The sequence below is a fragment of the Myotis yumanensis genome, unplaced genomic scaffold, assembly GCF_028538775.1.
Source record: "Myotis yumanensis isolate MYYU_CA2020_CCGP unplaced genomic scaffold, mMyoYum1.0.hap1 SCAF_12, whole genome shotgun sequence".
In the NCBI taxonomy this organism is placed as follows: domain Eukaryota; kingdom Metazoa; phylum Chordata; class Mammalia; order Chiroptera; family Vespertilionidae; genus Myotis; species Myotis yumanensis.
The window spans coordinates 527,636-552,520 of NW_027223763.1; the positions used below are offsets into that span (position 1 = coordinate 527,636).

General features: G+C 64.6%; 2 protein-coding genes across 6 annotated transcripts; both read left to right on the plus strand.

Annotated features, from left to right (window-relative positions):
* Positions 1 to 2,824: 2,824 nt before the first annotated feature.
* CCDC183 (coiled-coil domain containing 183) lies at positions 2,825 to 8,792 on the plus strand. Its single transcript, XM_070430227.1, has 13 exons — positions 2,825 to 2,981; positions 3,364 to 3,441; positions 3,566 to 3,733; positions 3,924 to 4,028; positions 4,341 to 4,463; positions 5,571 to 5,696; positions 5,788 to 5,842; positions 6,368 to 6,468; positions 7,075 to 7,235; positions 7,466 to 7,634; positions 7,720 to 7,836; positions 7,913 to 8,009; positions 8,580 to 8,792. Exons 1-13 carry the CDS (start codon positions 2,889 to 2,891, stop codon positions 8,696 to 8,698), a joined length of 1,512 nt encoding a protein of 503 aa, XP_070286328.1. The 5' UTR covers positions 2,825 to 2,888; the 3' UTR covers positions 8,699 to 8,792.
* A 298-nt stretch (positions 8,793 to 9,090) lies between these two features.
* RABL6 (RAB, member RAS oncogene family like 6) lies at positions 9,091 to 23,894 on the plus strand. 5 transcript variants are annotated; one of them, XM_070430219.1, is made up of 15 exons: positions 9,093 to 9,453; positions 12,926 to 13,060; positions 14,331 to 14,378; positions 15,439 to 15,491; positions 16,358 to 16,449; positions 17,806 to 17,946; positions 18,274 to 18,379; positions 19,402 to 19,505; positions 20,634 to 20,953; positions 21,128 to 21,278; positions 21,719 to 21,913; positions 21,989 to 22,169; positions 22,432 to 22,603; positions 23,161 to 23,219; positions 23,300 to 23,894. In XM_070430219.1, the coding sequence occupies exons 1-15, from the start codon at positions 9,324 to 9,326 to the stop codon at positions 23,477 to 23,479; spliced, it is 2,067 nt and encodes a 688-aa protein (XP_070286320.1). In that variant the 5' UTR covers positions 9,093 to 9,323; the 3' UTR covers positions 23,480 to 23,894. The 5 variants fall into 5 exon arrangements, with proteins under 5 accessions (XP_070286318.1, XP_070286317.1, XP_070286320.1 ...); XM_070430220.1 differs by having other exon boundaries at positions 21,722 to 21,913; XM_070430217.1 differs by having other exon boundaries at positions 9,091 to 9,453; positions 21,722 to 22,169.
* Positions 23,895 to 24,885: the final 991 nt, after the last annotated feature.

Here is a 24,885-nt window from a genome sequence, read left to right on the forward strand (position 1 = left end):
CACTTTTTTAAAACAGAGTGGCCAGAAAGGTAAGAGGTCCTGGAGGAAGATGGGCGGAGACCATTGTTAGGGCTGAACCGTGTCCCCCCCCAAATTCACAGATTGCAGCCCTAACCCCAGGACCTCAGAACACAATGCATTTGTAGATTGGACCTCTGAGAAGCAGAGGAAGTTAAAATGAGGGTGAGCCGGCCCTAGCTGGTTTGGCTCAGTGGATAGAGCGTCACCTTGTGGACCGAAGGGTCCCGGGTGCGAATCCAGTTAAGGGTACATACTCGGTTGCAGGCTCTTCCCCATCCCAGGCCCTGGTCAAGGGCACGTGCAAGAGACAACCAATCAATGTGTTTCTCTCACATCAATATTTCTCTCTGTCTTTCCCTCTCTCTTCCACTCTTCCTAAAAGTCAATGGAAAAATATCCTCGGGTGACGATTAAAAATCCTATATAATAAAACCCTGATATGCAAACCAACCAAACAGTGGAACAACCAGTCGCTATGATGAGCACTGACCACCTGGGGGCAGATGCTCAATACAGGAGCTGTCCCCTGATGGTCAGTGAGCTCCCACAGGGGAGTGCCACTCAGCCAGAAGCCAGGCTCACAGCTGGCGAGGGCAGTGGTGGTAGCAGGAGCCTCTCCTGCCTCCCAGGTGGCAGCGCTAAGGAGCAAGGTGTGGTAAGGAGCAGCAAGCAGGCGGGCAGTAAGGAGCAAGGGGTCCTGGACCATGAGAGGGATCCCGGACTGCAAGAGGGTGCAGGCCGGGCTGAGGGACCCCCCACCCCCACCCAGGGCACAAATTCCGTGCACCAGGCCTCTAGTGAATAAATAATAAAATGAGGGTGGGCCTTGATCCCACCTGACAGGTCCCTTATAAGAGGAGGAGATGTGGACACAGATGGGCACAGAGAAGAGGCCGTCTGGGGGCACAGGGGGGGCAGCCACTGCAGGACCTTGGGGAGCCAGCCCTGCCCACACCTGGGTCTCAGACATCCAGCCCCCAGGACCTGAGACAATGAATGTCCATGGTGTTTTGTTAGGGCGGTCCTAGCAGAGTCACACAGGGTAGCTGGGAAAAGTAACAAATTCGGTGGGTGCCACCCCTCCTGGGGTCCCAGCTGTCCCGTGCTTGGGGCACGCGGCTCTGGGGAAGCTGGGGCTGGGGGTGCAGAGATGGGGGACTGACCCTTCCTGGAGTGACATCTAACGCTTGACTCGGGCCCTAGCCAGTGTGGCTCAGTGGATAAAGCATCGGCCTGCAGACTGAAGGGACCCGGGTTCAATTCCTGTCAAGGACATGTACCTCGGTCGCAGGCTGGATCCCTGCCCAGCCCTGCTCGGGCCTGTATGGGAAACAACCAATCGATGTTTCTCTCCTCCTCCTCCCTTCCACTCTCTCTAAAAGTCCATGGGGAAATATCCTCAGGTGAGGATTAGCAAACAAAAATAAAATAGGTTTTAATGTATAAATAAATAAAGCTGGACTTGGGAATTCCTGGGGGAAGTGGAGGCAGCAAGGGCCGAGGCTGGGGGTCTCATGGTCACCGGGGTGTGGAGTGTGAACTTGGGGGGTGAGTGGTCAGGGTTGGGAAGACAGTGAAGGGGACGGGAGGGGGGTCCTGCCAAACCACCACCAAGTCACCCACCTGTGGGAGAAGGTGCCTGGCCCCGGCCACGCTCCCAAACAGAGAGCAGCCAGGAGGCTCACCCTCAGGCCGGCTGGCGGCAGAGGGTGGTGCTGGGCCTGGGGCTTTCAGAACCTTGGCCCCCATCACAATGGGCCGAGGTTCCGGGGACAATTTGAACTGTTGTCCTGCTGAGCAGGCCCAGCACAGGGAGGGTGGATGCGGGGGCCTGCGGCCGCGATGAAGATGTGGAGCGACGGGGGGGACGTGGAGGAGCAGATCCAGGAGCTGAAGACCATCACCCAGCTCCAGGGTGAGCCCCTCACACCCACACCAGTCAGGGGCCTGCGTGCAGGAGCTCAGGGCTTGGTTTTGTTTTCAGTCCGCACCCCATGGTATTTTTCCATTGATTTTTAGAGACAATGGGAGAGAGAGGGAAAGACAGACAGACAGACAGACAGAAATATCAATGTGAGAGGAACACATCGATTGGTTGCCTCCTGCACGCGCCCTGACCAGGGCCGGGCCAGGGAGGAGCCTGCAACCAAGGTACGCGTCCTTGACTGGAATTGAGCCCAGGACCCTTCGGTCCTCAGGCCGACGCTCTATCCACTGAGCCAAACTGGCCAGGACAGTGTTTTGTTTTTTTAAATATATTTTTATTGATTTCAAGGAGGAAGAGAGAGCTACAAATATCAGTGATGAGAGAGAATCATTGATTAGCTGCCTTCTTCACGACCCGAACTGGGGGTCCAGCCCGAAACTCGGGCATGTGCCGCGACTAGAAATCAAACCGTGACCTCCTGGTTCATAGGTCGATGCTCAGTCACTGAGCCACGCCGGCCGGGCAGGACTTCAGTTTTAACACAGGGATAGTCCAGGCAAATGGCCTAGTGGTCAGCCCACCACCCACCTCCCAACAGCTGGGAGGAGGCCTCAGAGGCTTGTCATGCAGGGCGCCCAGGTGGGGAGAGGAGAAGCTGGGGGGCTCCACAGAGATTGGAGCATCGTGAACCCCAAAGCTAGAGGGGACAAGGAGGGACCCAGCTGCTTCCGGGCCAGCAGGCCTGGGAGGGGTCACGAGACTCCCCACTGCTAAGCACAGCTGAGCGGCGAGGCCCTCGGCCCCAACGGAGCCGCGACTGGAGGCAGGGCCCCCGCTGCGAGCCTGCCCAGCCCCGGATCCGGGCGGAGCCCGTGGCCCACACCTGGCCCCCCTCCCTCTGCCGCCCGCAGAGCAATGCCGGGCGCTGCAGATCCAGGCCATGAAGGAGAAGACGGTCAAGAACAAGGCCACGGTGGCTCTCCTGCGCAGCAACATCCGCCGCGGGGCCCAAGAGTGGGCTTTGGCTAAGAATGTGAACAGCGCGCCCGCCCTGCTGCCGTGGGGGGGGGGGGGGGGGGCGGGGAGCGGTGCCGAGACAGACCCACCGGTGGACGGGGGCGCCCTGCCCCGTCCCAGCTCTGACCTCTGGAGCTGGGGCATCGGGAGGGGCTGGCGGGGACACGGGCTCCGGGGCGACACCTGCAGCCGGGGCCCCTCTGGCCTGGTCGGGGGGACCTGGGCCCTCCGCCCCGCACCCCATCACACCTGAGCTGGGAGGCCCAGACGGGGCCCTGTAGCGCCCTGCCTCCTGGGGTCTGGCTGCGGGGCTGGCGCGGGCAGAAGAGGCCTGGAGGGGCCGGCGGCGGGGGGACGCAGAGGTGCACCCCAACTCAGCCGCCGCCGCCGCCCCACAGCACGACAAGCGGTCCATCTCCCGGGCCTGCGGGGACGACGTGCCCATGAGGCTGGCGCACTGCCGCTGCTCCATGGAGGTGAGGCTGCCGCAGGGACCCCCGCCCCCGCCTCGCTAAGTGACGCTGTGGAGCCGGTGGGGCAGTTTCCCGCCCCAGGGTCCCTCCCCGCCCGCCCCCGGCACACCGCGCCCTCCCCGACCAGGTGGCGCGGGAGAAGCTGCGCAAGTACGTCTTCGACCGCGTGAACGCGCACAACGTGCTGATCCACCTGGTGCGGCGGCGCGGGCAGGAGCTGGAGAGCCTGCAGCTGCAGCTGGAGGGCCTGCAGCACCAGCCGGTGGCCACCAAGGAGGAGCTGCGCCTGCTGCAGGTGGGGGCGGGGCTCTGGCGAGGGGGCGGGGCGGGGCTGAGGTGGGGGCGGGGCTGCAGGCGGGGCGGGGCTGAGGTGGGGGCGCGGCTCTGGCGAGGAGGCGGGGCGGGGCTCTGCGGAGAAGGCGGGGCTCGATGAGTGAGACACGCCCCCCAGGGCTGGCCTCTGGCTCTCGCTGTCTCTTCGCCAGGTCATCCGCCAGTTGGAGAACAACATCGAAAAGACAACAATCAAGATCACCACGAGCCAGAACATCCACCTGCTGTACTTGGGCCTGCTGGACTACCTGAAGAAAGTGAGCCCCGCCCCAGGGAGCCCCGCTGGCGGCAGGGCTGGGGTCTCCGTTGGGACGGGAACCGGAGGAGCTGGGCAGGGCAGCCTGCACCCCGAGCCCTGAGTCTCTGACCCCGAACCCATGTCGAGCGAGCCCCTCCGGCCCAGTCCTCGGGCGCTCAGTCTGCGGTGTAGGTGTGGGGGGCGGGCACCTGCCACCCTGTGGGGCCACAGGGAATGGGGAGGCCAGGGGAGGTGCCATGGACAGGGGCGGCGTGCAGTGGGCCTGCAGCCCCTGGACCGTCCGGTCTGTGCCCACCTGCCCTGCCCTCAGGAGCTGTCAGGATACCCCACCCAGCTGGACAAGCTGCAGAACCTGGTGGCTGACTACTGCTCAGAGCTGTCGGACATGACAGTCATGTCCCAAGACGCCATGATGATTACGGATGAGGTCAAGGTGAGCGCTGGCCCCTGGCTGGGGCCCTGCAGGGCTCTGTGCCGACCCGTCTGGCCCAGGCCTCCTCAGGACACCTCCGTGCCTCACCACCTGCGACCGCCAAAGTCCAGACCCGACCCCCCCCCCCCCAGCCGCTCTGCTCACACTGTGGCCCTGGACAGAGGGAGCCCCTCCTCAGGAAGCCGTGGGGTAGACAGAGGAGAGAGAGACCTGGCTTGGGCTGGGCAGGGCCACCAACCCGCCTAGTCTGTGCCAAGGCCCCCTCAGAGCCGTCCTCGGGAAGGGGCACGTGAGGTGGCCACTCATGCAGTCGTCCGTGTCACGCAGGCTCTGGCCAGCACAGCAGAGACCTGGGTGCGGGGGCTGCTGGCTGCTGGGGGCCCGCAGGACGCACCAGGAGCTGGAGCGAAGCTGCAGAGGAGCGGGCGGAGAGCAGTGGCAGCTGTGGGTGGCTGGGGCTCAGGTGTCGGGCCCCCCCCCCCCACCGTGGAGCCCATCCCCCTAACCTAGAGCCCTGGGAGGAAACAGGCCAGACAGACGGGACCCCATTTGTGTTTCCAAACGGGTGTGTTCTGGCTGCAGAGACCAGAGGGGCCCAGAGGCTGGTCACTGGGGCCAGACCCATGGCAGAGTGGGATGGGGGGCCGAACCCAGAGGGCTGAGAAGCCTTTGAGAGGTCACCCGAAGAGGGGGCACTGAGTTAGACGTGAAAGGGAGCAGCCCCCAGAATGCACAGCCAGGGGAGCAGGACAGGAAGAGGCCAGGTTTGGGGGAAGATGAAGAGTTGGTTTTTAGACACTTCAGTGGGTTCCGAGGTGGGCTGGGCAGAAGGCTGCGGAGGGCCCCTGCCGTGCCTGTGGCCAGCTGACTCCTGCGGAGGCAGCCGGAGGGGGGAACTCGGGGGGTGGGGGACTCGGGGTGGTGGAGCGCAGTGAAGGGAGGGAAGCAGAATGGTAGAAGCGCTGGGTACCATGTTGCAGGAAGAAGGCCTGGCCCACAGCCTTGATGGCTGTTCTCAAACCTAGGAACTCGGGGGGAGTGACCACTGGAGTTAGCACGGGGGAGGCCTCACTGGGACGGACTCCCACCGCCTGCCTGTGTCCCTAGATGAACTTGAGGCAGAAGGAGGCGGCCTTCATCGAGGAGCGCCGGGCCCGGGAGAACAGGCTGAACCAGCAGAAGAAGATGATCGACAAGATCCACACCAAGGAGACCAGCGAGAAGTACCGCCGGGTGAGCGCCCACGGCCGGTGCAGCCTGGGCGGGGGGCGGGGGGCTCCTCTGTGGAGGGTGCTGCTCACCTCACCCCCACCCCGTCCATCAGGGCCGGAGGGACTTGGACTTCCCCACCAATATGATGAGTGCCGAGAGCCTGAAAGGTGAGGGCCCTGCTCCCTGCCTGCCCCAACCAGGACCTGAGAGGCCAGCACTGGCTGGAGCCACCCAGACAGGTCACCGTGAGGCCCCGAGGGAGGGAGGGGGCGTGCCCCTGCCCCCCCCCCCCCATACCTGCAGAGCTGGGCGCCTGTGGCCACCAGCTTCAAGGCCACCTGCTTTGGGCTCATGGCCAATTACTGAACCTTTGGCTTCTTAGCTGCAAACCCCACAGGCACCCCAGGGCCCGGTCACCCACTGACTCCTCAGAAGAGACAGCTCAGGTCCTCTGAGCTGCCTCTGAGGACCCCACTAAGCCCCACCGAGCCAGGCTACGTGGCCCCCCTCTGGAGGCAATGCCCAGAGGCGCCCTTGAAGGGCTGGTTTGCCTGGAAGCAGGGTAAGGTGCAAGCACCTATGACAGGGACCCAGCTCTTGGGGGGGCCTGCCCTGATGACAGGGCAGGCACAGAGGCCTCTGCTCCCAGTCCACCCCTGCACGCTGGCCATCCTTCCCTCTGCTCTGCTCAGTGAGGAAAAAAGAGGCCTCCCAGGCCGAGGTCGAATACCAGACGAATCTGACCGCTTTGGTGGAGAAAATCAAGACCGCTGTGCGGTGCTCCCACCTCTGGGTACTGCTCCCGGCACTCCTGGGGTGTTAGGGAAGGGAGGGGGGCTCCACGCTGACTGGGCCGGGCTCTGCGGGCACCTTTTGGGATGAATGAATACACAATGCTGTGGCCTCGACAGTTCAGAGGAGAGGCCCCTCCCGGGACACAGCTGGCCCATCCCAGCATGTTCCAGGGGATGAGAACAACACAATCTGAGGACCAAAGGCCTCGGCTAGGGTGTGGCCTCCACCTCCAACCCCATCCCCTTCCCAAGCTGACGGCATTATAATGAGCGGCTGCCTCTCCACCTGTCCCCCCTTATTTTAATCCGATCTGGGTCTATTCTTAGTAAGCCTCGAGCTCCCGTCCTGGGCCCTGACCTAAGCTTGTCCACCCTCGCACAAGTGCCCTGCAGTCTCTCAGTGGCGGTCTCCGGCCTGTCCTCTGCTTGTTGTGGGGGTGACGTGCAATGACACCCACAAAGCACTTCACCCGACGGACGGATGGCCCCCCCACAAGCCCTCAGGGCCCGGTCGCCATGGACATCATTCCTGACCACGGGGAGGGGCAGTTCTGTGGGCCCCGCCCGGCTGGCCCACACCTGCTTCTCCCTCCTGGCACGGCCAGGACATCACAGGCCAGTTCCTGGCTCAGAGGAACACGGAGGACAACCTGCAGCTGCAGATGCTGGAGTGTGAGGAGAGGCGGACTCAGCTGGGGGCCTTGATGAGGAAGCTGGAGATGGAGGAGGCGCTGCTGAAGTTCCACCAGACGTCCAGCTCCGACAGGTACCCGGGGGCCCTGCCCTCCCTCTGTCCAGCTGCCCGCCCCCCAGGCTGGGCCCGGGCCAGGCCCTGAGCCCAGGGTGTCCACTGCCAGCCAGCCTGCTCGTTCGTGCTCTGCAGCTGAGCCGGGGACCCCACACGCCCACATCGCAGCTCTTGAACCCCTGAATCTAGCACAGCACCCAACTCCGCCCTCAGGTCTGTGCCACCTTCCCCCCCATCGTACTCGACAGCTTTGAGTCGGTCCAGCATAACATGATGGACCTGCTGAAGGAGGAGCAAGAGAGGCTGCAGCTGGCCCACACGAACATGACCAAGAGCCAAAAGCTGCTGCTCACCCTTCAGATGGGCATCGACAACCTGTACCTCCGGCTGGTCAGCATCGCCCTGCCCGCGGCCCAGGTACCGGCCCGCGTGGGGAGGAGCCGCCTGCACAGTGAGCTTGGGGAGACCGGAGCGGGTCTGAGCCCGTCCTTGTGGTCTGCAGAAGGTGGCCACCCCCGACAGCCTGGACGACCTGGACTTGCACAGCAAGCTGGCGTACTGTGAGAAGAAGCTCCTGTACCTGGTTGACAAACTGCAGGCACTGTCCACCACTGAGGAGGTAACGCAGGGGCGGGGGCGGAGAAGTCTCCGCATACCGTGTCCCCTCAGAGCTGACCGTCCCCCGTGCCCTGCAGAAAAACATGAAGGTGAGGGACGCCCTGGAATCCTCGACTCTGAAGGAGAAGCAGAACATCAGGATCACCTTTGAGGAGCTGGAGGACGATATGATAGGTACAGGCTGGGGCGGGGCTGGGGGGACAGGATGTGGGGCGGACAGCCGGGCTGAGCTGTGCAGGGGCAGAGGTCGGGTGTGCTGCTCGCTCCATCTGCCCAGGAGGGACAGGGATGGAGGGTGTGCCCGGGACTTGGTGAGGAGATGTGGAGAGGCTAGCCATGTCCTGACACGGGAGCGCCAGTGCCCATCAGCAGGTAGAAAGGAGCAAGGGGGAGCCCCGGGCAGAGCCCTTATCGGTTTCTGGGGAAAGGCGGGGTCAGCAGCTGAAGGTCAGCTCCTCTGAGTGACTCCGGTGGGCAGGGGACTGGGGCTGAGCCATGGCGCTGGCCCTGGGCTGAGCTGTGCCGGGGATGTTGGGGTGAGACTTTGATGGGGGAGGGAGGGCTGTGCAATGGTCAGTGTGCAGGAGGACACACCCAGGCGCCCTGGGGCGCGGTCTCTCCCGGGTCTGTAAGGGCCCAAAGGCCAGAGCATCCGGGACGGAGTCGTGCGGTCCACGCCCGCCCGGCGATGAATGAAGGCGGCGGCCAGCCCAGGGCTGACCCGACTCCCGCCTCTCCCCCCAGAAACCTTCCACTTCGCCGACGTGGACCACAGCTACGTGCCCTCGCGGGCCGAGATCAAGAAGCAGTCCCAGCGCGTGATCGAGGAGAAGTTCAAGACGGCCAAGAAGAAGAAGAAGTGACCGGGGGGGCCCCGCGCCCCCCGCCCGCGCCCCCCCCCCCCCCCGGACGGGCGCTTTGTTACACAAATAAACATTTTTCCCGAACGGCTGGAGGCTCCGCAGGGAGACAGGAGTCTCAGAAAGTGAACCTGGGCAGGCGCATCGCGTCGGGAAGATGCGGGGAGCGGGGTGTTCGCTGTGGACCCGGGGCCCCGGAGTCGGGGAGAGGGAGAGAAAGCGCTCCGAGCGCGGACGCGGCCAGCGCGGGATTGAACTGAAACCCCAGCACCGCTTTCGCCCGCGCCGCCTCGCGCACGCGCACCGTTGCACTCCGTGGCCCTCGCGGCGCCCCGTAGCAGCGCGCACCGCCTCGTGCGCATGCGCACCGCCGCATTCCCGAGGCCCTCGCGGCGACCCGTAGCCGCGGGTCCCTCAGAGCGGCTGGCGAGATGGCGGTGCAGACGGGAGGAGGGCGGCCGCGCCCGGGGCCGAGGGGCCCGGAGCGCAGTCGCCGCGGCTGAGTCCCCGAGCGGCCTCCGAAGCAGGTGCCCGGCCTCCGGGGAGCGGGGCATGGTGCGACCCGCGCCGCGCCGCCGCCGCCGCTGAGCTCGCGGGCCACGCCGCGCTCGGACGCGGGAGTGGGAAGATGTTTTCCGCGCTCAAGAAGCTGGTGGGGTCGGAGCCGGCCGCGGGCCGCGAGAAGAACATCCCGGCCGGGCTGCAGTCCATGAACCAGGCGCTGCAGAGGCGCTTCGCCAAGGGAGTGCAGTACAACAGTGAGTGCGGCCGGCGCGGGGGCGGGGCGGGGGCGGGACGCGAAAGCCCGGTCCGCGGCCCGGGGACGCGGCGCACACCGGCCCGGGAAGCGCCGGGGCCGCTCCGCCGGCGGGTGATGCTGGCAGGCCCTGTCCGCACGTTTCGGGGTGCGCTGAGCCCGGCCCGTGGCGGCGCGGGGGCCCTGGCGCCTTCGCTGGGGGCGCAGGGAGCGGGCGCTCCCCTCTGACCCGGCGCTTCCCCGGGACGCGGCACCGGGCGACCTGCGCGCGGTTTGCGCGGTGACATCTGCCGGGGGCGTCCGCTCCAGGTGCGCGCGGCGGCGCCCCGGGCCTCGTCGAGGGGAGTCTTACATAACGGGGAGCGCTCCCCGGCCTGTGCCGCTCGAGGGGGACGGGCGCCCGTCCGTGGGCCGACGCCGCGGGGGCGGGGGGCGCTGGAGGTGTGAGCCGCGGGTTTTCCTTTGTTGACTTCGCGTTTGACGACGGGATGTCGGCGACGCCACACGCCCCCCCCCCCCCGTTTTAAAGAAGCGTTTGTGGGGTGCGCTAGGAGCTCCGGGAGGCACGGGCTCCCCCCCTGCGGAGGCCCTCCGTCCGCCATCAATTATGCAGACGGTGCGGCCGTGACCTCCTTGGAGTTTCCGTCCGCGGCGAGGGGAGGCTGGCCGCTCCGCTTTCAGGTCGGGAGCCGCCGGGTTAGGGGGGCCTCGCTCCTCCGCGGGGCGCTGTCCTCTGGTGACATTTGGGGATAAGGTGTGCGAGTGAGGACCTGGAGAGCCCCTGTGCGGGGGAAAGGGCGGCGGCGCCCTGGCCGCCGTGGCTCCACCGGGTGGAGGTGGTCCCTGCACGAAGGGTCTCGGGTTCGAGTCCTGGTCCAGGACACCGCCCGGGTTGTGGGTAACCCCGGTGGCAGCTGATGGGTCTCTCTCTCTCTCTCATCAATGGGAACCGTGTCCACGGGGAGGATTAAAAGAGAGAGGGGTTGCGGTGGATGTATTTCCGCGCACAACTTGGTGTGTATTTCTCTCGCAGTCAGAGGAGAGAATAAGTCCGGATCCTGATTTCACTGACGTTGACGTCTGCGCCTGGGCCCGGGTTTAGTTTCGTTGCTCACGGTTCTGTGTTAAGCTTCACTCCATCTGGCAGGTGGCCTGGCCGCCCGTAGCCCGTGTGCAGCTGCCCGCGCTGTCCTGCCCTGCCCGGCTCCTCCCGGGCTCTCCTGCTCGCGTGCGTTTGCTCAGCAAATATTGATTGTGCATCAGGGCCTTCCGGGGGGTGGAGGACGCGCCGGGGGCACGGGGAGCGAGCGACGTGGGGCCTGTCTGAGAGGTTGAAGCCACGGGAACCGGGACGCGGTGAGGGTGGGGACGGGGCTAGAGGTCAGAGCTGGCTGCTGGGCGGAGGGTGTGGAGGGTGTGACGGGGAAGGTCCGGGTGTTCTGGGCCGAGGCTCAGGCCAGGGCGCTGTGCAGAGGCGGGGGGGGGGGGGGGGGGGGGGCGGGGGGGGCACGGGGGACCCGCCTCCAGCCGCCCTCGGGCCGAGTGAGCTTCCAGGGCTGGGAGGAGCGGAGTCGCTGCCGGGCCCCATCCTCAGCCGCAGGGAAGGGCGTGGGAGCTTTTAACCCAGGTCCCCAGAACGAGTGCGGGTGTGCGTCCGCGTAGCCCATGTGCCCCCCCCCCCCCCATGAAAGAACGCGATCCCTGTTCTCTGCGATCCCTGTTCTCTCGGGAGAGTGTGGGGCTGAGTGGGCGGAAGAGACCCTGGGCTGCAGTGGCGGGAAAGGCGGCCCGGCTGGTTCCGGTGCTGCCCCTGGAGGGGCTGCTCTTAGCTCTTCTGGGCGAGTCTTCAAGGTCCTCCAGGCCAATCACTCAGCTCATTTGCGCCAATGGCTGAGGTTTTGAGATTGATTTTATTTATTTTTTTAACTTAAAAGTAGAGGCTAGGCCAGGGGTGGGCAAACTTTTTGACTCGAGGGCCACCATGGGTTCTTAAACTGGACCGGAGGCCGGAACAAAAGCATGGATGGAGTGTTTGTGTGAACTAATGTAAATTCAAAGTAAACATCATTACATAAAAGGGTACGGTCTTTTTTTTTTTTTTTTTTTTTTTAGTTTTATTCATTTCAAACCGGCTGGCCCGTAGTTTGCCCATGGCTGGGCTAGGCCCTAACTCGTTTGGCTCAATGGACAGAGCGTCAGCGTGTGGACTGAAGGGTCCTGGGTTCGATTCCCGGTCAGAGCACATGCCCGGGTTGCGGGCTGGATCCCCAGTGTGCGGGCGCAGGAGGCAACCGATCAATGGTTCTCTCTCATCATTGCGTTTCTATCTCTCTCCCTCTTCCTTCCTCTCTGAAATCAATAAAAATATATAAAATAAAATAAAATCCCAGGAGTCAACACATTACGGAGGAGCAGGTCAGAATCAAGGCATTCGGAAGTCCTTGTGTTTTTAAAGAGGAAGACAAATTTATTAACTTTAGACTTTATTACAGCAAATGTAAATGTTAAAAACTTAAGAGATACCAATCAAAGAATAGAAACATGTTGCAGATCTTCCAAATACCAGGCAGGAAGAGGAATAAACCCTGCACAGGTAGTTAGTGGAAGTCAGCAGTGGGGGGGGCAGCCCCGACAGCTCCACTCCCACCTCGTCCTGGTCCTCGTCCGCCCCACTGGCTCCGCGAGGCACTCCTGACTGCCCTCCTCAGGCGAGCGGATGGACGGACGGGCGGATGGACGGGCAGGCGGATGGACGGGCGGGCGGGCGGGCGCCTTCCGGACCAGCAGCTCCAGGCACCTGGTGCTGAGCCCTGCCTTCTCTGGAGGCAGCAGGAAGTCCACACTCCTGCCTAGAGGGCGGGCTCTGGCCCCTGCACAGCCCCCGCCCTGGCCCCTTCCCCCGCTTGTCCCACAGGCACCGGGCAGGCTCTCCCCGACCCTGCTCTGTCCTCCCGCGTCCACGCCTGGCACAAGGCCACTCCTGGCACATAGGCCACCCCATAAACACTTGTCGAGGGGCCAAGATAGAACGCGGGCTTTGTGCCGTAACCCCGCGTGTCTTCAGAGGCCTGGCGCTCTGCAGAACTGTGCACTAAAAATACAGAGCGGAGGGAAGTAGGTTAAGAGCAAACCACCAGCATCTAGGAAGCCGCCGCCCGACTCCAGCACCCAACCTTGACCCTGACCGTCCTCGGAGTCGAGACGCTGTCCTGTGAGTGCGAAGGCTGAGCAGACGCCACTGTCAGCCCAGGAGGGAATGCCTCTGGGCTCTGCTGCGGAGCAGGGAGGGCGAGCAGAGGCCTAATAGGGCCCTGATGGCCCCGCCAGCCCACCCTGGCGCTCCGCTCCCCCTGCTCGCCGGCCACTCTGGCAGGGTCTGCGCAGAGGAAAGCACGTGCACACAGACTCTGGGTGAAGTAAGTTTGCTTTGGTTTGGTTTGTTTGCCTGATCTGCCCTCTCTCCCTCCCGCCAGTGAAGATAGTGATCCGAGGCGACAGGAACACGGGCAAGACCGCGCTGTGGCACCGGCTGCAGGGCAAGAAGTTTGTGGAGGAGTACATCCCCACCCAGGAGATCCAGGTCACCAGCATCCACTGGAGCTACAAAAGTGAGTGCTGGGGAGTGGGGGGTGGGAGGGTCATTCCATTGTCCTTCTTGGCCTTGGCTCCCTGGAGACAGCATTCTCAGTGTGGTGTCGTCATGGAAACTGTACATGTGTGGGAGCGCCCTGACCTCACAGGGGCTCTCGTGACTCTCATCAAAGTCACTTCAAAGCCGAGACCGGTTTGGCTCGGTGGATGGAGCGTCGGCCTGCGGACTGAGGGGTCCCAGGTTCGATTCCGGTCGGGGGCATGTGCCTGGGTTGCGGGCACATCCCCAGTGGGGAGTGTGCAGGAGGCAGCTGATCGATGTTTCTCTCTCATCGATGTTTCTGACTCTCTGTCCCTCTCCCTTCCTCTCTGTAGAAAATCAATAAAATATATTTAAAAAAAAAAAAAAAAGTCACTTCAAAAAATGAAAGATAAATTTAAAAAAAGAAAAGGAAAAAAAAAAAGCAAAAGAAGCAAAGTAAATGAATAAATAAAAGTGGCCTCTGGGACGCCCCAAGTCCCCCCCCAGAGGAGCAGGCGGGCAGCAGGGGCTCCATTCTTGAGCCTGGAGACCTCGGGAAGGCACACGCTCTGGCCTCGCCCGGGACACGGCCCGCCCTGGGAGCCAGGCCCTGTGCGGCTCCTCTGCTGCGGCCTTTGCTCCATCCGCTGAGGGCCCTTGGTCATAGCCGGTCTCTACTTGGGGTTTGCAGTCCCTGTCCCCTAAGGACTTGATGGGCACCTGGCGGCCTCCGGGCGTGGCTGGAGCCGCCAGCAGCTTCCGAGGAGGCGGGGGAGCCGCTGGGTGTGGGGATTCTCGAGGCGGTGAAACGTTGCTTTTCACCGAGAACGCACGGGTCACAGCAGGACACAGGCCTCCGCAGGGTCCTGAGTCCCCTTGGTGAGGCCAGGCTGGTCCTGGGGCCTCTGCCGGGCGGTGTGGCCCCTGCTCACCAACCAGGGCACCTGCAGCCTCCGGGCAGCTCAGGGAGCCTCACTCACCTCCCCCCGCCCGAGGCACCTCCCCCCTCCCCACCTGAGGCATCTCCCCCAGTCTGGGTGAGGCTGGCAGGGGTGCCTCGGTTCCCCTCAAAATCCTTGGGGTGGAGGGTGGAGGCCTCCCTGCCACCTAGGGAGGGGTTGTCTCAGGCTGCAGCACATGCAAAGGTCCTGGGCAGGAGCTGGGTGCCCTTGGGCGGTGCCAGGGAGAAGCCTGTGGCTCTGAAAGCCCATCCTTGTGGCCCCAGCAGTCACGTGGGCACTCACCTTCTTCTCTTCCCGTTTTAGCCACTGATGACATCGTGAAAGTGGAGGTCTGGGATGTAGTGGACAAAGGTAAAGCCCGTCTTTCTTACGCGTCCCCCCCTCATCCTGAGTCGTCCTGTAAAGAGAAGCACCCCCTCCCTTCCTGCACCAGCTGGTCAGCGTGTCCTTGTCCTGTGTGGGCCCTGTCAGCCTTCAGGGTCAGCTCTGCCACCGCCATGGCGGGGTGATGTCGGCGTCCTCTCAGAGCCCGGCTAGGAGGTCTGGTTGGTGCTAACGTCGTCTAGTGTGTGGGCCCTGGGCCGGCTCCCTGCGCTGGTGGACGGGGTGTGCACAGCGGCCACCTGTCAGGTCTGCACTGTCCGAGCGCCTGCGTCACCAGGACCAGGCGGCGGCGAGAACCTGCTGGAGCTGAAGGAGTGGACTTTGCTGCACGGCTCCACCGTGTGGCCTGGTGGACGGGTCCGAGGTGGCGAGGGCTCAGGGAGAAGCTGGGCAAGAGGCAGAGCTTGGGTTTTTAATAAATGAACCCGTTTCTTCTGGGGGTTGTTAGTTTTACCTGGCCTGCCACTCTGATCCTGGGGGCCGTGGAATTGCCAGCTGTGAACAGTCCTCAGCCGTGCAGGGAGGGGGCTGTGTTCCCCGGGGGCCACCAACTGTAGCTCCATGGGCCTTGGGCCCAGCATCCAGCTGGTCCCCCTCAGCACCAGCTCAGCCCCCTCGAGGCTGGGCTGGGACCGGGCCAGTTCAGGAGGAGGTGCCTGCCTTGAAGGCCGAGCCTGGCAGGGGCATCAGGGCCATCGCACAAGCAGCCCACCGTGCCCTGGGCCTGCCCGTGCCTTCAAGGCCAGGCCCAGCTGTCGGCAGCCTGGGGGCCTGTCTCTGGGCTGGACTGGGCTGTGGCAGCTGGAGTGGCCAAGAGGCCTCACTGGGGTCCTGGCCTTGTCTTGCTGTCTCTGGGGCTGCTCTGGTGCCGGTTGAGTGGGGGGTCAGCTCTCGGAGTCTCCAGTCAGTGTGGCTCCCACTGAAGATGGGCTGGGGTGTAGGGGGAGTAGGATGTAGGGAAGGGGTGCTCCTACCTCTGGGCATCCTTAGACCCAGAGACTACCTGGTAACTTTTGTCTTTTATAAGGAAAATGTAAAAAGCGAGGTGATGGCTTGAAGATGGAGAACGACCCCCAGGAGGTAAGCGGTGTCCTGCCCGTAGGGTCCTTGGTGGTGGGAGGGGGTGGGGAGCACTCTTCAGACCCCCTGCCTGCCTGTCCCAGCTGCTCACGGGACCCTGTGCTGCCTGTGGTCACGGGGTGGCTGGGCCCCAGAGCCCCTGCCGCACGACCTGTGTGGAGTTTGAGCAACCTGAGCGGGCCTAGGGGAACTGGCCAGTTTGTACCCCATCCCAGAGGCCTCGGTCCTGAAAGCACAGGACGTGCCTTCCTGCCGTGGCCTGTGTGCCGGTGGGCATGAGCGTGGCTCCCAGTGGCCTGCCATGTGGCCACCACCCCGACACAGAGAAGTTGGGCCAGCAGCGGTCTCCGTCCAGGGCGGCTTCCCACTCCTCCAGGGGCCCTGCTCCCCCTGCGCCTGCAGCCGGCCTTGGGGTGGGCAGCCTCCCCACTCCCCTTCGTGGTAGGAAGGTGAAGTGCCCACCGGGCCCCTGTGTGTGGGGGTGACCACTGCCCCCAGCACGGCAGCCGCCGCGGCCTGCATGCTCTAGAAGGTTCTCTGCAAGTGTGCTTCCTCATGCTGGGACGCGGGCCTTGCTGTGGGGCCTGGACCCTGCACTCTCCTGCTGGGGCCTGAGAGGGAGGTGCTGTGGTGGCCAGTGGAGGAGGCCCCCCAGGCCAGGCAGAGGCACAGGCACGGCGGCCCAGAGTCTGAATGTTCCTGCCAGACCCCTTGAGGCAGTTTTCCCGCCCACACTACGTCATCTGTGTTTTCCCAAAATGGAAAGGCCTGTTCGGCGTTCCTGGGAGCTGTGGGCTCCCCCGTGGGCTCCCCTGGGGGTCCTGCCCGCAGCCGCGTCGCTCATGCCTGACTCCCTCCCGTCCCAGGCAGAGTCTGAGATGGCCCTGGACGCCGAGTTCCTGGACGTGTACAAGAACTGCAACGGGGTGGTCATGATGTTCGACATCACCAAGCAGTGGTAAGAGGGTGCCTGGCTCCTCACACCCACCCCCCAGGGACATTCCACAGGTCCAGCAGATGGCGGTTCGGCCGGCGTCACCACTAGTGCCAAATGCTCCTTGAGGGCCAGCCTTGGGCTGTGCACGGTGGCAGGCCAGCTACACAGAACCGGACCAGATGTCTTGGGTCTGCACATGCACTGGGCCAGCGTGGGGGTGTTCCCCTCTGCGTGGAGGCAGACGGCTCACGTGGGGGCGAGGCATGAGCCTGCACAGCCCCCAGCCTTTCCTGCAAACACTGTCCAGAATCTGGTGGGATCAAGTGGCCTTTTGTTGGGGCTCCCACGAACCCCCTTCTTTGACTTGTGCTAGGAGGACGCACAGCTAGGATCCATCTCAGCAGGGGGCTCCAGAGCAGGAGCAGCTCGAGGGAGGTGCAGGGGGAGGGTGGGGTGCTGGGCGCCAGTTCCCAGGGCCTCTGCCTGGAGCCGCGTGGGACTCAGTGCCTGTCCTGCCTGGCGCTGGGACGTCAAGCACCCAGGGAAAGCGAGTGTCTGAGTAGCGCGCAGGGTGCCCGTCCAGGGCGGCTCCCCCGGGAGAGCTGACGGGGCAGCACCAGCAGCCTCTGGGCTTCGAGCTGCAACCGAATGGAGGTCTTCAGGATGCAGAGGGAGGGCTAACGGCGGTTTAGAGACGGCGGGGGGCGTTCACTCTGCTGCTTACTCGGCCTTGTAAGTGTTACTGTTATTACTGCGCTGGAGTGCGTGCCCGTGTGTGGATCCCGCGTCTGGCACCCAGCCCGGCTCTCCTGAGCATCGCACACACCTGCAGTGCCGGCATCTCCCTCGCACACCTGGGTGTGCTGGGTGGGCTCATACGTCTCCCACAGTGCCCAGCGGTGACTCAGGTCCCGGGGGTCTGGTGTGCACTGACCACCAGCACCCACGTGACAGACCGCTGGGTGGGCAGGCAGCGTGTTGGAGATGTGGAATGGGTGGTGGAGCCCCAAGCACACGTGTCGCACATACCTGCGCGGAAAGCGGCAGCACGCTCCTCGGGGACATGCCAGGGAAGAAGGGGCTTCCCCGTGGGCGCTGCAGTGGGCCCCTGAGCCTGGGAGTCAGGTGGCTTTGCTGTGGGCTTTGGCATGGACACTGTCACTGAAGTGTCCCAGGGCTTCGCTGGGCAGTGACCTTCAGTCCAGGAAGAGCAGCGCTGGAGAGCTGGGGCAGGCGGGGCCGCCCGTGCCCGTGCCCCGGTGTGAGCCACGGGCACTGCCCGCACAGGAGGGGTTCCATCGGTCCAGGGCACGTGCTGCACGGGGCAGGGGTCTCGGGGCTGAAACTCAGGTGGGTCTCCTCACCTTGCTTCCGAAGGACCTTCAGCTACATCCTGCGGGAGCTCCCCAAGGTGCCGACCCACGTGCCCGTGTGCGTGCTGGGGAACTACCGCGACATGGGCGAGCACCGCGTCATCTTGCCTGACGACGTGCGCGACCTCATGGACCGCCTGGACAGGTGCGTGTCACTGGGGAGACCGCAGGAGGCCTCGCAGAGACCTGGGGCCTGGAGCTGAGGGGATGGTGTGGGACGGGATGTGGACTCCGTGGGAAAAGCGGGGAGGGCTGAGGACCCGCGTGGCAGCTGGCTTCCTGGCACCCGGCAGGCGGGGGAGGGGTGAGCGCACCAGCCAGTGCAGGCCGCACCCTGTAGGCTCTCGTCTAGGCCCAGTACCACTTGGGGGTGGCGACCTGCTGAAGGACCCCAGGGGCCTGGGGGCAAAAGGGCAGCCTGGCCCAGGTGCAGTCCTGCCCCATGGCTGGGCGCTCACTCCTCTCTGAGCAGACCACCGGGCTCCTCCTACTTCCGCTACGCTGAGTCCTCCATGAAGAACAGCTTTGGCCTCAAGTACCTTCACAAGTTCTTCAACATCCCCTTCCTGCAGCTGCAGGTGAGCCCTGCCCGCCTCCCCGTGGACGGGCACTGACCCCTGCGCCATGCTTCTCTGGCCCTTGTGCCCACCCCTCTTCACTGGGTGCCCACAGCGACCCTCTGGACCAGGCCTCAGCAAGCCTGGGGGTGCTCGGCCCCTCCCCGCTGTGCCGGGGTACAGCCCACTGCCGGGTGCCGCACCTGCTGGGTGTTATAAAGCTTTAGTTTTTATCTTTTGGGGGTGCTTTTTGGATTTACAGGGAGTTGCCAAGATGGTGCCGAGGTCTGTGCCCTCGCTCCACTTCCCCAGTGCTGGCCCCTCACATCTCCGTGTGCTTTTGTCAACCACAGAGCCGTCCATCCCTTAACATAACACACGGCTTTGTCCGCACTTGGGGACTCCTCGGCCCCACCCACACGCAGCTGTCACTTTGCTTTGGGGCCGTAGAGGTGACACCTTCTGGCCAGGAAGCGTGACGTCCACGCGGCTGGTCACCACGTGCTGACCTAACGCCCCGAAGCTGCATTGGCTCCGTTCTCTCCAAACAGAAGTGGGACTCGCAGACCAGCGCCTTCCTTTCCTCTCGCCTTTGGTTTGGGAGGCCTCACGGGCCTCACGGGCCTCACAGGCTGGGTCGCTGGTGCTGTCCGCATGGCCGGGGCGAAGGCCCTGTCATTGCACCTGTTCTTCCGCCCCTGGTGTCACTCTGTCCTTCAACTTTCTATCCGGTGTGACGCACACACAGCACCCAGTGGCGGGCGGCCCCGTGCACCCTGTACCGGCCTCCGCACGTGGTGCCACAGCACAGGCAGCACCTGTATGCAGGGCTAGCTGGGTGGTTTGTCCCTGCCACTGGCATCGTCGTCATAGCCACACCAAACGCCTTAGGTGTCACCCTGGCCACGGGGAGGAGGTGGTGTGAACGTCCAGGTCTCTGCGTCCTGTGCTCGGCAGCTGTTGGTTCTTCAGTGGCGGCCGGGAGGCTGGAGGGGACGGTCACTGCCGCGGCGTGTCCCTCAGGTGTCCCTTCCTTCCTGCAGAGAGAAACGCTGCTGCGGCAGCTGGAGACAAACCAGCTGGACATCGACGCCACGCTGGAGGAGCTGTCGGTGCAGCAGGAGACCGAGGACCAGAACTACAGCATGTACGCAGCCGGGCCGGAGGCTGGGCACGGGCAGGGCTCAGGGACGGCAGGCAGGACCACGCCTGCGGCAGGGTCAGTGCTAGCAAGACAAGGGCAGCACCGCCAGCCCAGCAGGCCCATCGGCCGGGTGACCTGTGGGTCCGAACATTCGAGTCACTTTCGAGGTGAAGGTGGAGGTGCTCAGAGCTGAGCACAGGCCCTGGGTCAGGGTGCTCTGCCATTAATGCCACCAGTGAGATATGTGGGGTAAACTAGGGTAAAATAGCGCTTGTCTAGAACATGTGGGTTAGATTTCCAGTGGAAGCCACCTGGCTCGGGGAGCCTCCTGGCCTCTCCCCACCAAGTTCGTTGGGGCCGGGCCCTTGGAGGTGTCCTGGCGGGACCCACAGTGGCTCTGGGCCGGGGGCACAACAGGACTGGGGGCACCAGAGAAGGCTGCTGGGGGCCGCCCGCACAGCACCAGGTGCAGGGTCATGGCGCGCAGCCCGGCCTCTTGGCCACGTGGCCTGTGCTGCCCGGTGCCGCTGGTCGGGCAGCTTCCACCCGAGGCCTCAGCAGGACGTGTTGTGGCTGAGGTTGCGCCATTTTGAGCTTGGCTTCCAGGTTGGGGCCAGCGTAGGGGAGGGTCCTCAGCTCCTTGACCGGAGCGGGTGGGCGGGGGGGGGACCTGACCTGGTCCTCGACAGCAGAGGCTCCAGAGCTGCCTGTGCCTCCAGCAGGTCAGCCGGTTGCGGGGGAGGGGGGCTGGCCTGGCTGAGACTGGACTGAGCCAGCATCGTGCTGTGGGGCCAGAGGCCAGACTCAACTCCTAGCCATGCCATACTCCTCCCCAAAGTCCAATCTAAGGGGGAGGGGGACCAGCCTAGACCCCCTCCCGGTCCCCACAGGCCCAGGTGCAAGCAGCAGGGCTTGTCTCAGCACCAGTCCTGCCATCTGCTCACAGAAGGCCTGGCACCACCCTTACCTGTCGCTGTCCTGAGGGGCCTGCGGCCCGCCTCCTCCCAGCCCTCTGCCCCAGGAGGCTCTGCTTGCTACGAGGCTGCTGGGCCTGAGGACAGGGACACCTGTCGCCAAAAATCAGAGGGAGAGGCAGGGAGGCAGCCTCCTCACTCCTGCCTGTGCCCCCAGCTTCCTGGAGATGATGGAGGCGCGAAGCCGAGGCCACACGTCCCCGCTGGCGGCCAACGGGCAGAGCCCGTCCTCCGGCTCCCAGTCACCTGTGGTACCTGTGAGCGCCGTGTCCACGGGGAGCTCCAGCCCCAGCACACCCCAGCCGGCCCCACAGCTGCCCCTCCCCGCCCCCTCTGCCTGCCCCTCCCCACCGTCCCCCTCAGAGGCCCCGCTGCCCCCAGCGCCCCCCGTGGCCCCCGCTCCAGCCCCGAGACGCAGCATCATCTCCCGGCTGTTTGGGACCTCGCCAGCTGCCGAGGTGGCCCCTCCCCCCCCAGGTAGGCCCCAGGGGGCCCCTCGGTAGGTGTGGGCAGCCCAAGCATTGATGGCACCATCACCCTGGCCCTGTGAGCTCCCCCAGACTGGGACCGGGTCCCCTTCCTCCTGGGTGGGCAGTGTGACGGCCCAGTCACAGGCCAACCCCGGCTTGCGTCCTGGCCCTGCGGGCACAGATCCGGCTCCAGCTGCAGAGGCCCCAGCGAAAGTCCAGGACGTCGAGGAATTTGTTCCTGGGGACGGCCTTGACCACAGCTTCCTGGATGACGTGGCCCCCCCGAAGGATGAGAGGACAGTTGAGGCCGAGGCCCCTCAGGACAGCGACAGGTAAGGGTGGTGCCAGGCCTTCTGTGAGCCACAGACCTGGGCCCTAGACAGCACCCGTTCAGGCAGCAGCCGACCTTGCCCTCGGCCCCACCCGCATGGCCTCCCTCCTGGGCCCACTCCAAGCATCCCCAGCCTCACCAGGTCCCTGAGAAATGCACAAGGACAGACACGCCCTGCGAGCCCCACCCTGCAGGAAACAGCCCCTCCTGTGGCTTACGCCACTGGGGCAGCTCCCTGTCCCTCCCCTTGGGCCCACCTCCCTCCCTGCTGCAGCCTCTGCTGCTGCCACGCATGGGCCCCTGCAGAGCAGCCTGAGCCTGCCCAGAAGTAGGGTCCCCTCACCATTGAGCCCCGCCATCAGTGACCAGCCCTGTGGCTGCCAGAGGCTCCCCAGGACCCAGTACCCTCTCATGACCTCTGACCTCCCTGCCCCTCCTTAGCAGCGACGGGGAGGCCCCCGGAGGGAACCCGATGGTGGCGGGTTTCCAGGACGATGTGGACCTGGAAGACAAGCCGCCCAGCCGGCCCCTGCTGCCCGTCTCTAGGGAGAACACTCTTTCCAATGAAGAGGCAGCAGGACCCCCCAAGGCCGCTGCCCTGGCCCCCCAGAAGTGCTCCGAACCAGAGACCACACAGTATGTGGGGATCCCCAGGGGAGCGGCCCCAGGAGAAAGGACAGACAGGCCCCTGACCGCTTCCTTGTCCCGAAGGCCCCCCACAAAGGCCCCGAGGCCGCACAAGCGCGCAGAGCCCTCGAGGGCGCCCAACGGGAAGGACGAACTGGCAGCCTCGTCAGAGAGTGACCCTGAGGGGCCCATCGCTGCGCAGATGTTGTCCTTTGTCATGGATGACCCCGACTTTGAGAGCGACTCGGACACACTACGGAGAGCGGTGAGGGCCGAGGGCACCTGGGGCGGAACGGCAGGGAGGGCACAGCTCCCGAATGCTGGGCAGCATCACCGCGATGCCAGAGCCCAGGCCTGGCTGCCGTCACGGGCACAGAGGGGAGGGGCTGCAGCATCCTGGCTGCCCCCCTCAGGCACTGCTGTCCCCTTCCCCTGGGTCAGGTGTGGGGCCCTCGAGGAGCCTTGTCACCTGCCCAGGAGAAGGTAGAGCCTAACGGCACGGTGGCCCCGCCTGCCTGCTCCTCCAGGACGAGTTCCCGGTGCGGGAGGATCTCTCCGACGTGACCGACGAGGACACGGGCCCTGCCCCGGCGCCCGCGCCCCCCAGGCCCCCGGCCCCCGCCTTCCGAGTGAAGGACGACTTGGATCTCTTTGGCCTGGGGCTGGAGGAGCCCGGCCAGAAGGCGAGCAGCAGTGAAGGTAGCCGGGCTGGGGCCTCCCTGGGTGCCAGCCGGGCCCGTGTCTGATCCCCTGCCTGCCTGTCCCTTACCCAGGGGTTCCTCAGAGCAGCAGGGCTGCTCTACGGGCTGGCAGCTGGCTGTGGGTTCCGAGAAGCCTGTCCTGCTGGGGTCCTGCCTGGTCCTGATGACCTCCCAGACCTGGGCCAGGAGCAGGGCCGGGGGTCTGAGTGTCCACACAGGCGGCCTTTAGTGGTGCTGCTGTGAGCTGCCCACCACCCTCACATGCGAGTGCAGCCCCCCTGGACAGCACACTTGGTCTCCTGGCCTGTCCCCGCCCTCCATCCTGCGCTGACTGCGCCCAGCCCTGGCGCAGTGTCACCTGGGACCCGTCCCAGAAAGGAGAGGAAGGGGCCTCCAGGCTTGTCCTGGATGCAGTGTGCCTGTTACCGAGGGACCAGTCCCACGGGCGGGCCGAGGGGCGGGCAAGCCCGGGGGCGGGCAGGCCGGGGGGCGGCGGGGCGGGCAGGCGGGGGCGGCGCGGGCTGAGGGGGGAGCTGACGCCGGGTCCCTCTGCAGATAAGGAGGGCAGGCCTCCCTCCAAGGAGAAGAAGAAGAAGAAGAAGAAAGACAAGGAGGTACACCCCTCCCCCTCCCAGGTGCCGTGCGGGTGGGGGGCTCTGGCCTGGCACCCTGGTGACGCCATGTTGCTCCGCAGGAGGAAGAAAAGGCGGCCAAGAAGAAGAGCAAGCACAAGAAGGGCAAGGACCGCGAGGAGGGCCGCGAGGACCGGAAGCAGCGCAGGGGCAAGAGGGCTGCGGACGAGCTGGAAGCCTTCCTGGGGGGCGGGGCCCCAGGTGGCCATCTCCGCGGGGGCGGGGACTACGAGGAGCTCTAGACCTGGCACGGGGTGCAGCACACTCCACACTCGCTGGGGCACTGGGCCCGCCCTGCGGAGGGTGGGCAGCAGGCGTCGGCCCTGTTGCTTCTCAGGGAGGGACGAAGGCCCAGGAGGCCGGCAAGGCTGTTTACAAGGCAGAGCGCCCCGTCACACCCAGCTCCTCCTCGCCGGCCACCGCATGCGGGCAGCGCGGCTCCCTGGCTGCAGCTCCCTGGGCTCCGCACCGCATCCCGGGCCCTCTGGGCACCGCTGCTGCTGACGCCAGGCAGTGCTGCACACCCCTGGGGGCCCCTCCCAGGCTGGTGTCCAGCGTCACACCTGCTGGGCGGTCACCCGTGGGGCCAGAATGTCCTCATTCATTTCCTTTTCTCCTTCCACACTCGGCTCCCACCATAAAGCTCTCCTGTTTTAATGCTTGTCTCTGTGCTGCTTCCTGCTGCTCCGCTCCTGGGCGCCCTTGTGACTGGCCTGCAGTCACCGCAGGTCTTTTATTCCCAGAAGCGTGGCCGCCCTCTAGGGTAGGAGGCCTTCCAGCCCCACTGGCTAGGAGTGGCCTTTGGAGGACTTCCCATCAGGCCACAAGAACCACGTGCTGTCCAGGGTGGGCCAGCGTGGCCAGTGTCTGCCTGTCTCCCCGTCCACCTGGGCCAGGGCTAGGCACTTGCATCCAGGAATACACAGGGGTGCCCAGCTCTGAGGGCAGGCGGTGTCCTTGCTCCACTGGCTCTGCCCACCCCAGCAGTTACCATGGGAACAGCTTGGATGCAGGAGCTGCCCCTCCCTCCAGGGGTAGGCAGGCTGGGCACCTTCTTCCCAGTCCAGTAACCCTTCCTTCCCCCAACTTCTGTTCCTAGATTTTTTTTTTTTTAAATATTTTATTGATTTTTTACACAGAGGAAGGGAGAGGAACAGAGAGTTAGACACATCGATCAGCTGCCTCCTGCACACTCCCCACTGGGGTTGTGCCCACAACCAAGGTACATGCCCTTGACTGGAATCGAACCCAGGACCCTTGAGTCCGCAGGCCGACGCTCCATCCACTGAGCCAAACCGGTTTTGGCATGTTCCTAGATTTTTGAACCTGGAGTTGGGGGTAGGGGGCAGTGGGATAGCAGCCACTGGGCAAGTACCAAGCTGATTCACGCAGGGACTCCCACAGCCTGGGAGATCATTTTTTAAATGCATTTTTATTGATTTCAGAGAGGGAGAGGGAGAGAGAGAGAATCATTGATGGGCCGCCTCCTGTACACCCCACACTGGGGGTTGAGCCCACAACCTGGACATGTGCCCTGACTGGGAATCGAACCATGACCTCCTGGTTCACAGATCAACACCCAACGCCCAACCACTGCGCCACACAGGCCGGCCCTTCCTGTGGAGCCCACGAGTGGGGTTGTGGCGAA

Bases quoted from the DNA above. Each gene is read 5' to 3' on its own strand.
- CCDC183 (XM_070430227.1), top strand. From the start codon at position 2,889: ATGAAGGAGAAGACGGTCAAGAACAAGGCCACGGTGGCTCTCCTGCGC. The intron at 3,442-3,565 runs GTGAGGCTGCCG...CTCCCCGACCAG, and splicing joins ACTGCCGCTGCTCCATGGAG to GTGGCGCGGGAGAAGCTGCG. The intron at 4,029-4,340 runs GTGAGCCCCGCC...CCCTGCCCTCAG, and splicing joins TGCTGGACTACCTGAAGAAA to GAGCTGTCAGGATACCCCAC.
- RABL6 (XM_070430216.1), top strand. From the start codon at position 9,324: ATGTTTTCCGCGCTCAAGAAGCTGGTGGGGTCGGAGCCGGCCGCGGGC. The intron at 19,506-20,633 runs GTACGCAGCCGG...CTGTGCCCCCAG, and splicing joins GAGGACCAGAACTACAGCAT to CTTCCTGGAGATGATGGAGG. The intron at 20,954-21,127 runs GTAGGCCCCAGG...CTGCGGGCACAG, and splicing joins GGTGGCCCCTCCCCCCCCAG to ATCCGGCTCCAGCTGCAGAG.